Source organism: Varroa destructor, unplaced genomic scaffold (genome assembly GCF_002443255.2).
Source record: "Varroa destructor unplaced genomic scaffold, Vdes_3.0 BEIS01000005.1, whole genome shotgun sequence".
In the NCBI taxonomy this organism is placed as follows: domain Eukaryota; kingdom Metazoa; phylum Arthropoda; class Arachnida; order Mesostigmata; family Varroidae; genus Varroa; species Varroa destructor.
Genome location: NW_019211458.1, coordinates 38516312 through 38527613, shown reverse-complemented (window position 1 = coordinate 38527613; position 11302 = coordinate 38516312). Strand labels below are relative to the sequence as shown.

The following is an 11302-nucleotide window of genomic DNA, read 5'->3' as shown; positions in this document are numbered from 1 at the left end:
AAATATATATATATATATAACGTGAGTCAAAGCTCGTATTCGTGTGTTTGGTCTTCCCAGGTTATCGAAGGTTTGCTGCATGTCACAGCTGAGCGCATCGTTTCACGCAACAGGTACCTTAGGACAGGGGTCCTAAAGCACAATGTTAACAGACAAGTCGTCATCAACAGCGCGCAGGAACTTGTTTGTCATTAAAGTAAACATCAACTGCAGAGCTAACTGTAAATATACTGTATACCTTGATTTCTACGCTTACAGCAAATCTTTGTGGGCATCCATTACAAATGGCCGATTCGGTTGTGTAGAAAATGGCAGCCATTAGCCATATGATGCTAGAGCGTATAGTATTGGCTGACATTTTCCTGCTCGTTATCATTGATCGCTTTTGCCAGGCCAACATAAATCTGAGTGAATAGTTTCGATTCACACAATTTTCTTTTTGTCACACACGCCAATTGATAAGCGATCTGGGTCTCTTGGTAGATTGAGCTGTCTGTAGAACAGTGCGCGTGGTCGCCGTAATCTTCGCTAGTTCGTTCGGCGTTATGCCTGCGAATTCATAAAACGAAGAGTTTGCCGTGTCAAAAATGCCGTCTTGCTCTGGTAAGCACACTTCTGATAGTCTCAGAATAACGAGAGCGTATAGATGTGAATGAATTTAGGTATAGCTAGATATTTGTATGTGTGAATGTTTGTGTCAATGTAAAATCGTCATCCTAGAGGAACTATTAGATCATATAACAGTTCGTTATACCCTCGGCCGTCCAAATATCGTCTAAACATTTGAGAGCGAACGAGACGTCTTTACTTAGTTATATATACAGTTTGTGTTAGCCATTATTCTACCACTAGAGAGAGTTATTCCAGCTCATTCGTAATTAAAAGATCGATTGCGATTTGAGCATTTTAGTCGTCGTTTCATGGATGAAGAAACAGGATATACTTACGTATTAAAGAAACGGCCATCTTAAACGAAGCAATAATAATTTTTCTCTTGCTGTTTTGTGCACAGTTGTCAACATCGATGTAGCTATGTGACATAATGTTGTGCGATTTAATTTTTTCGAAAAACAAACAAACAAACAAAAAAAAGTTATCGCCGGCGAGTGGTCTAAAAGTTCCTGTCTTACTGTGCTTCTTCTACAACGGGTCTCTAAAGCCAGCTACACATGTCTAAGATCTGAACATTTTTTACATTAACTGTTGTTAACGTGTGGAGTATGGCGCATCTATTTCGAAGATGAGTGAAGACGTTTTGGGCGTAAACTTTTCACACTCAAAGTTTGACAAGCTATATATGGTTGGCCTACAAGATACCAGAAAACAACACCAATACTACATACCGTATGAGCGTTACTTTGCGAGTAGACGTAACGCCTACCACCGTGGCCCGGCTTCCCATACCATAAATTCATTATCATAAATGCATTTCAGCAATTTAATATTGAAAAATGCGTTCGCCCAACTAATATTTGTTCGAATCATTTCAGATTTACCTCTCAGCTGTTGGTACGACTTACGGGTGGAACAGCATTGGTTGACAGTCGTAAGCGTTGCATCGTCGGGCATCCTATAGGGCAATGAGAAATCGATCATTTTGCAGACAATGTAATACTGCGATACGGAAAGAATAACAACAAAAAAAAAGACTGCTGCGCCATACTCGAGGTTCCAGCTGGCGAGGTGTTCCATTCGGCTGTCCGAGAGCAGGAAGACCTCAGCAAAATGCTGAATCATTGGTTTAAATAGTCGTCTTTTTTTCGTGCCGCGGAAAGTTGCTCAAGCATTTTTGACACGCACAAGTTTATTCTTACATATTTATATGGTACTACGTAACGTTTCATAACGTTCCAAAACAACGACTTACAATGCCGCTCGATTCAGATTCATAACGTTTTCAAAGCTGCTGTAGGCTCTTCCTGCCTGGTCACCTTCGTTTTCCTTTATCCCGTATCGTTGATTGTTTTCGATTGTGAGATTATTGTCTCCCAGCAAACGGTCACCTATTCGCTAACGCTTTTATCGTATCTATACAAAATTCTATTGGTCATATGTTTCGCATCTAATACGAATAGAAACGCTTTCACAGCGAACCAATTCAACCTAACAAGATAGTTAATCACCTTTGCTCTTTCCCCTATATACAACTGAACGCAGTTTGCAGAAAAAAAAAAAAAATGTTTATAGTAAGTTCCTGTTTTGGAGACTACTTTTACGGGTTGTCCATTTTATTGTCATCTGACTAAGGAGGCCACAGCTGATATTGAGAGTAACCAGAATAGAGGCTTACCAATGCCTAGGTTCACTATCGAAATCGTGAAAAATTGTTTTGGGTGGTCACGGTTAGCTGTGAAACGTGTCATATATATATATATACGCGGGTGGAGCACTGGTACGCACCAAGCCAGTTTAAACCGTGGCGGCAAAAATCATACATATGGCATTCGTTGGTTATGTAAACAGTCACACAACGCTCCGCCCGCACCATCAGCTCTATTTAATAATATTATCAGACATCGTCGTCATCATCATCTGTACAATAATATATATATATATATATATATATATTTGATCTAGAGCTTGCATAAATATCATATTCGCGAGTGGCCGTTCAGCGAGGCTCTATGGTAAACAGTGATTGACTGATCGTGGCGTTGGTAACTAAGGCTAACATATCATCGCCGTTCGTTCGGAGACTGCTGCCGCTGCTGCTATTACTAGAACTACAACTATTACCATTGCACTACTAGCGTCGGAACTTGCTTTTTTTCTATCTATTATCTATATTGCAATTGTGAACTGCAAAGAGCAGTAGCATATATATATATATATATATATGCCGTTTCGTCGTGATAACGAGGACTATATAGCATTAGCACTTATATAGCATTCAGTAGTTGCCGCCGTTACCATTTTGTTAATTATTCTCTCTGTTTTTTTTTCACTGCCGCCGACTTTCAATAGCAGGTGTCTAAATGCGTCTTGGCCAGCCTCTGCTCGTCATGTCGTACATAGCGATAACCAGGTAATTTAGTGGATATATATATATATATAACTTCATTTATGTACAATGTGTAGGGTATAGCGATTATTAGGTTGCTTTTAGCATTCCCTAAATCAAAGTGTATACACAATCATTACAGAGGTTGATTGGTTACATGATGGTATCGTTCAGAGCTGACATATTATGCGACTTACGACTGCCTACGTTATAAAAACATAACACGTCTTTCTCTATTCGTGGTTATTTGCCCGCAACAGGCGAACAGTTCTACAGCAGGCTTTTTGTGTATTACGAATTCCTTATTGCTGTTCCTTTGTCATCATCCGCGTTGGTAACTCCTAGATAAAATGCTGTTGTCCCTATGGTAGCATAGTGCGTAACGTAGTTGCCTGCCAATATGTTGTGACTTAGGCTCGAACCCGGGCATAGACGGACTTCGTTGCGTGCTGGGAGCCAGCCGTCTGATCAAACACCTAGTGGTGATACCGACACATTAAACTCGAAACATAGAGGTAAAATACTATGATTGATATCGAGTAGCTGAGGAAAGGCTTCACAGATGTACTCTTCCGTACTGCCAATAGACACTACGATTTTCATTAGATTTCAAGCGTGTCACATCAGAGGGATGCAAGATCAGGTCAACTGGCCTAACGGTAATGAGGTCCACTGCTCAGCGTCATCGATCTTCCTCTATTCTTTAACACTCTGCGAAAAAGCAATGAAGATGGCCGGCGAACCTACCTGAAAATTTGAATGGCCCCACTTGAGTAGCTGCAGTGCCCATTTGCCAGCGGTGCGAACACCTCGTCCTGCCCAGAACGCCACTGCTGGCGGCGACCTCCGATGCTCGTGTCGTTGCGACAAAACGTGAAGATCGACGGCGCGTCTAGCGTAACTGCACGTGTCGTGTCAACCCCTCGTGAGTAATTTTGCTTTGAGATGCTCCCGTTCGAAACGGTGAGCTCCGAACAGGTACATCATAATCTACGCCACGTCCTGTCATCCTTATGGCGATCACAGCTTGAACTGTTGATGCAGTAGGAAGCGCCTCTCCAATCTTAATATGGAGGGCTATTTTCGCGCGATATAATCTAACCAGGGCCTCATATTATCGTTTGTCACAGCAATGAAATGAGTGGCGCGCGCATTTCAAATTCAAAATTTACACCCCTTAATGAAAGAAACGATAGTGGACCAAGAACGGTGTCCGCTTAGCACTCATATACCGTCTGATAGAATGCGTCTGGGATGCATTTGGGACGTACATTTTAATAGAGACACGTAGCCTTCCTGAATCTCAGAGCTGGGATATATTTATACAAATATAATTTATTCATATATGGATATAGATGCACAACTACTGGCACGGCTGTGTTGACATGCTGCGCCAATATCATCAAAGACAATCGTGTGCTAAAGCAGAATTTTCGAACGCAATTAATTTCTTGCCCGGCGATCATACGTCCTTCAGCGACCACACCCAGTCGAGCTAGTTAGGTCATATAGCCTAAAAGTTATTACGTAGACCTTAATCATATAGCAGGGAAAGGAGGGCTTGTATAGCTCCACACCTTTCCCCCACCGGTGTGTACTTTATTGATTTACACTGACTTGGTAAAGGTTTAACTGACTTGATAAAGGGTCAGCAGATTGCTATTAGTATGACGCTCAACGGACAATGTTGTGTTATTACAAACAAGAGCTACTGAAGTCATCTCTGAAGCCATTGACGTCAACAAAATAATAAACAAAGAAGTCAACTGTGTCTGCTATAACACTGTGGATAGCATGTTAAATACTACACCGAATAATACGCGTTGGCCAGACACCTCTTCCCAGAGTGATTTTTCTGTTTCGATTAAAGAGTTGTCGTATTTTTAAAACGATCGCGCCGAGCATATGCGCTGCCCCTGCCGTATTTACCTCTCTCGCCCTCTCTTTCTCTCTTCTACGAAGGCTGCGACGTCTGCGGCGGAAAATCAACGACGGTTGTGGCGGTCGCTGCTGCCTGAGCTACTAGTTGCTGTACCTGAGCCAAATCTGGTGGCAGCTGAATCTCCTGAGGAGATTGATGTTGCGGCTGCTGCTGTTGTTGCTGTTGTTGCTGCTGCTGCTGCTGCTGCTGCTGCTGCTGCTGTTGTTGTTGTTGTTGCTGGTTCTGTTGCTGTGCCTGAGCTTGTTGGGCCTGCTGAAGGTGAAGCTTCATATGCTGATCGTACTTGTGCTTGAAGAAAGCGGCAAACGGACATAGTGGGCACTGATAAACTCGACCTGGCTCTCGATTGTGGGTTTTCATATGCGTAGCTAATGAGCTGCTTTGCGCACTTGAATAGTCACACAGTTTGCAGCGAAATGGCCGCTCGCCAGTATGGGTCCGCACGTGTAACTTTAGATTGCCTAAAGCCGGTAACGAGTACCGTAAAATAAGAGACGAAAGAAACATTTTGTTACTGAGTATTGATGCACGAATATGCCGGTCGACTGAAAATTGATAAGATATGAATGGGGATGAAGAAACATTCCCTATCTTCATACATAAATATTCTTTGTTTTTACAACCGTATTGGTAATAGTCATAGTAAACGAAGGGCCATAGTTCTAAGTTACCTAGGTAGTAGCCTACCGTACAATACGTACTTCGCTCATGTGTCTAAGGCGCACTATTATTTATCCATTCATTTGAAAAGGCGTTATTTTAATAGAATAGTAGTACAATGACAGACATCATACCTATACCCATACACTAGTAATTTTTCGATGAAATAATATAATTTTTGATAATATTCAATAAATAAATTGAATAAGCTTGTGGTTCGAAAAACGTGGGTTTACAGAAAGTAGTAAATTTTTTTTTTTTAAATCGACGTCCGTCGTAGTTGTTAACGCAAAGCTTATGTAAAAACGCACGTGTGAGGTTTTTTTTTTCTTGCGAGTGAAAGCTACCGTTATTTGGACAAGGTGTCTCCAGGCTAGGCTTCGCCGTCTTTCTAGACCTTTTTTTGTTTTGAGTAGGAACTTGGTATGGGACATCATGGTAAAAGTTGTTCTTTTTTGCTGGCTTTGTTCTGCAAAGCAATACATCATTGTCTCAATGAGCATTCGTCAAAACATGACGCAGTTCCTACGTGTAGTATCGTACTGTGTGCATTTGTGTGGCAGTTAACAGCAATCCCAATGTTACGTAACAGCATTTTCGATAAGAAACAAAGTTCGGAGAGAGCAGAACGAACAGGATATGATATCTATCGCTGTTTAATTTTCATCTGCGATTATTTTCGGTCATCTAAACTACTGTCTACGATTGCGCTTTGCTTGTCTTTCGCATCTTCTACTTAATCTCTAGCGCTTCGCCACAAAAAACATTTGCGTCCGTACGTCTCAAGCCCGCGCATTCCTTTGTTTCGTTGTTTTATATAGGCGGTGCACACAGATGCGTATATATATTATCGGCGCCTCCGACGCGGTTCCTAGCGAACGACGGGCTCACTCTCATGTGGTTACCTCTGCCCATGCTAACTCTGAATAAGAAGGACCGCTGCAGCTGCTGTACAAATATGATAGCGAGTAACGCCATAGCTCTTTTCCCGTTACAACTACAACGGCGGCGAGAAGAGGAGGGGGCGACACCAGCGACAAAGAGGCGGTATTAGTATCAACGGCGTCATCTGTCTATGTCGGTTCGTTCTGTCTCTGTGTTTATATGTATCTATGTGTGCCTATGTAGGCCGAAAAAGAAATAAAAGGTAGAGCGAGAGAGAGAGAACTGGAGAGGGAGCGAGACGAGAAGAAGGGCGGCTTTCTGTAATCGTCTATGTTGCTGCTGCGGACGGGCAGAAAGAATCACTGAGTTGCTCACTGCAGCAATAAACACTACGACCATCGTATTATATCAACAGCAGCAACAGCAGCAGCAGCAGCAGCAGCAGCAGCAGCAGCTTACTGTCTGGATAGAACAGGAGACCGGAGGGAGAAAGTATTCTATATCCATCTTAGAACGGGCTAAGTGTCTGGGTGCAATGGCAGGCCAAGAAAGCTCCCCTCCACCCCCTTCCTTCTCCTCCAAAACATCTCATATCAGCAACGACAACAGCACCAGTAAAAACGGTGGCAGTACCAGCCGAATATTGTACTCTACATAAATTTTTGGTCATCATACATAAACGAAGAAATACGTACGTACATAAGGCGAATGGCCAAATTATCCACGCATAGTGGCACACACACACACGCGCGCACCGATGAACATGTTTATATGTCTAGCCTTGCTTTGTCAATAGCAACAACAGTACTATTGACGACGAAAGTTTCAGCAGCAGCATTGATCCGACCGCAGGAAAAACGACGACTCAAATGAATCTGCCCCAATGACGGCGAGAGGCAGCGACCGCATAAAAGGACAGAACCTGTCATATCGCCATATTACGACTGCGTGTATAATCGACAAGTAATAATACATAGGAGAATCATACTCACATGCCCATTAGTGGTTGTCGAGTGGCACTACCGTAACTACCAGTGGTAATAATAGTAATAATAATAACTAAAAAATAGAGCCGATGATGACGGAACAGCGGCGAGTGAGAAGGAGATGGATAACCATCGACGAAGATGGCAACGATGTTGACGACGAGTGAGAATGAGGAGTGAAATAGAAAAAAGAACACCAAAATCGAAGATAGAACTTGAAACGACGAATTGTCGACGGTTTGAAAAGCAAGTGAGGCTGCTGCTGCCGCTGTTTGGTCGACGCTCGTCGAAAAGAAACTTGAACGACGACAATAGCAACAGCAGTAGCGAAGTATTGGATGCGCGCATCAGCGCAGACACCGTTGCCGCCGCCCACCTACTCCGTCATCATTCTACCTGCGTGCTCATTTTTCTCTCTTCCCTGACGTGGCTTTGAGTACCGCTGCCATTTGGGCAGCTCGATTTTGGATTTTGCTTCTTCGCGACCCAGGCTTCACCGCCAGCGTGATAACAACAGACACCGGCAGCTTTTTTCGATTTAAGAATTCGTATTCGAGAGAGGGAAAGAGGCGACTGCGCGATGGCTTCACAGCCAGTTTTTGCGCTACCACTGTTGCTGTCATGGCTACAGTTGGGATTGGTATTGCTATCTCTGATGCTGATGCTTTTGGCCTGATGTATGAATATAGGCCGCACGTAAGAGGCCACTCGACTCTCGCAGAGGAGTTCAGAAGAAAAGCGCTAAGTGGACAAAAGCACCAGAAGTAAAGGGAAAGAGATCAGCAATAACCTGCGAACAGAAACGACGCTTGGCGAAGCGGCCGACGGAGCTGTGAACGACTGTCAGATGGGAAAGGCCTTTGAACAGAAACAAAGTAAGACAGGACGAAAGTGGGGGGTAGTGCAGGCTTAGGGGGACGCGACCAACAAAAAAATTCAAAAAAGAAAGCAGTAGCATTCACATTTAAAAAAAAAAAAACGATCGGACTAATGATCAATCAAGGCAAAAAACGAATTTCGAATTTATAACGTTCCCACTTCGTTGGTGCCCCGTTGTACGTCACCGTACGCAGATAGATAATACATATGGTTCAGACTATTGCATTCAATTACTGGTATCCGCCGAGATTAGGGTAAGAAGTAAATATATGTAATTCGTAGAAGAAAATAAATTATATCAATGATACTCTTGCGGCTAGTTTTCAGGAGGTCACTTATTTAGACATCGCTCGAACACTCGAACTACGAATGCCTTGACCCACAGCAGCAGCGTCTAACGCCGCAACAAGTGCCCAGATAGCTATTTTTGAAGGGTGCATGAAAAGCCGCCTGATTAGAGTGTTATGGAACTACCAAAGTTAGTATCGACTTTTTTAAAAAATCATACAGGGAAATTCGCAGAAATATTAGTACAAGTCCATTCTGATTTGATGGTTTTGTCAACCCTATATCGTTCGTCGAAAATAGCCCTTCAGAGTGATCTATCTATCCTGCAAACGGTATAGGCAACCCAATACACATTCAATTAACACGAGTCTTTAAATTAATCGCAAGCTGCTACTATTCAGTTTTCCTCGCTACCGTCCACTGGAAGGAATATTACAATCTCGATTTAGGCCCTACAGGCACTTCCACTATGGTCTCCCGTAGGAGTCTAAATTTCTACCTAACTACAAATGATTCGGCTCGTTCCACTAAAATATACAGATCCGCGCGAGTATTATGTCGGCTTTTATATATCAAGCCACTCCACTATATGTATATAAATTGGAGTGTATTTATTTACAATTGTTCGGATGTATTCGTATAGAATTCTGACAAATCATATTTGAGCTTTGATTCCGAACAGCTAGATTATGCTTACAGCAAATACAAATCTAAGCACGTTTATACGGAAACGGACGGCGCCAAAACGTTCAGAAAATGACGGAGGGTTAGTTTGAGAGATTCAGCGAAATGAACGCCGCTGTCGTCCGTTCTCCGTTCGGAACGGCTGAACAAGCAAAATGTTTGGCAAAAAGAACGTCGATAGTGGTAACGCGCCGAAGAGCTATGGAGGACCAAATAAAGCTAAAATTTTGTGAACGCTCCTTTTCAAGTGTACTATAAATATAGTATATGAAATCTTGAGATAAATATGATCGAGAAGTGAACAGCACGCCGTTCGAAGAGAAGCGCTCTCTCCTCAGGCCCAATGTGCGTAACGATAGCATGTGTACATAGCGTCACCAAGATCGCTTCGAATTTCTTGTTGGCCTTATGAATAGTAATGGTGCTATTTGCATTAGTCTTGTTATTTTAGATACACAAAGCCAGGACGAGTTTTATAATAGTGGCAGAATTAAGGTCCGACTCAAGGATGGCCGCCAAAAATCAAACAGGTCGTGCTTTCAGGTCCGCTTTTCTTCGCGCTGAGCAAACGTACGTAACTGAATGGTTCGAAAATTGTAACAGCTTGTTTCCTGTACGGTAAACAGAGATAGCATGACCTAGCTGTGAATGCGTAATGTTATTTAGGCATCGCTGTTATAAAAACACACACGAAAACATCTGTTGCAATGCTTGAGGAATGATCCACGTGATAACATGCATATCCTATATATCAGTTATGGCCTTTTCATTGTGTCTCGGCCTGAGTTAGCGCGTCGTAGAGACAGCAGTAATAGTTAGATTAGACCCCCTGTGAACACTCGAAGCACTTGAGTCGAGTTCGCTATAGCGACGTAATGGCATTTCTACGCAACAACAGAACTAGAAATTAATGGAGGAAGCTTGTGCTCTACCGAACGTTTTTTTTTCTTTAAGCCCGTAACCAATATACTATAGGTAGCTAAAGACTCAGGAAACGTTCGTTCGAAACGCTGAAAGTTACGGAATATATGAAATAGCTTACCCTTGGCTGCACATTTGTACGGGCAGTACGGACAGCTGTACGGCTTCTCGCCAGTGTGGGTCCTTAAATGCGTTTCAAGGTTGTGCTTGAGTCCTGTACAATAATTGCAGAACGGGCATTTGAACGGCTTCTCACCACTATGACTCCGAGTGTGCGTCTTAAGCACAGCTTGGTACGGTGTACTGAATTCGCAATATTTGCACTTAAGCTGTTTAACGCTGCTACCACCTATTGTACTTGGAGTCGTGGAGTGGTCCGAACTGCCAGCCAACGCTAAACTAAGTGTGTGCGATAACTGTTCGAGGTTCAAATTTTGCAGGTTTGGAATCAGTGGAAGAGCTTGCACGACCTGGTCGAGCTCACTCATGACTGATTGTTGTTCCCTGGTTTCGCTTGTGCCACTCGCTCCCGATGAGGCACTCGATGCCGCTGTAAGATTGAACGCAGACAGATAAACAAGATAATGGGTACATTGTAGAAACAGGCGAATCATAATGCGCCACCCAAGCATCTTGTACAGTATAATGTAAAGGAAGAATGAAGTTGTGCCGGGAAAGAACCAAGGAAAGGCCAATTATTTTGTGAAAGTGAGTTTTTAAAAAAAAAAAAAAAAAAAAAACAAAAAAAAGGAAAGAAAAAAAATAGTAGCATAGCATGCAGACTGAAGAGGCATGGCGGCTTGGGATAGATGCAAAAACTCCGGACTGATAGTGGAAGCCGCTAGATGGAAACATTACCTGTTGATTGATACACTTAAATAAACAAAGTAACTCATTAGGAGAGCCGATTAATTTTCTTGTGCTTGTGTTATACACATATCATAAACGGTAGGGCAAACGATGTACAATTAATAGCTGTTCGAGCTCTTTAAAGGTATTCGCTGCGCAGACACACATACACGCGTATGGACGCGACTTCCGAACAAAAAGACAACA

General features: G+C 42.8%; 2 protein-coding genes across 18 annotated transcripts in view; one reads left to right on the top strand and one right to left on the bottom strand.

The window, feature by feature from the left end:
• Nucleotides 1–11302, top strand: part of LOC111250628 (uncharacterized) — a 55046-nt gene that overhangs the window by 17683 nt on the left and 26061 nt on the right. Inside the window, exons 3-6 of one of the 16 annotated variants that reach the window (XM_086989602.1) lie at nucleotides 61–113; nucleotides 1491–1546; nucleotides 2965–3025; nucleotides 6425–8660. In XM_086989602.1, coding sequence (XP_086845728.1) covers nucleotides 61–113; nucleotides 1491–1546; nucleotides 2965–2975 — 120 coding nt within the window. In that variant the 3' untranslated portion in view covers nucleotides 2976–3025; nucleotides 6425–8660. The other 15 variants (XM_086989601.1, XM_086989599.1, XM_086989600.1 and 12 more) reach the window with 15 other exon arrangements.
• On the bottom strand, nucleotides 427–11179 carry LOC111250627 (uncharacterized). 2 transcript variants are annotated; one of them, XM_022806067.2, is made up of 3 exons: nucleotides 10368–11179; nucleotides 5037–5404; nucleotides 427–549 (listed from the first exon to the last, which is right to left on the bottom strand). In XM_022806067.2, exons 1-3 carry the CDS (start codon nucleotides 10876–10878, stop codon nucleotides 544–546), a joined length of 885 nt encoding a protein of 294 aa, XP_022661802.1. In that variant the 5' UTR covers nucleotides 10879–11179; the 3' UTR covers nucleotides 427–543. The 2 variants fall into 2 exon arrangements, 1 of the variants encoding a protein (XP_022661802.1); XR_002673435.2 differs by lacking the exon at nucleotides 427–549 and adding an exon at nucleotides 2181–3477 and having other exon boundaries at nucleotides 3749–5404; nucleotides 10368–11178.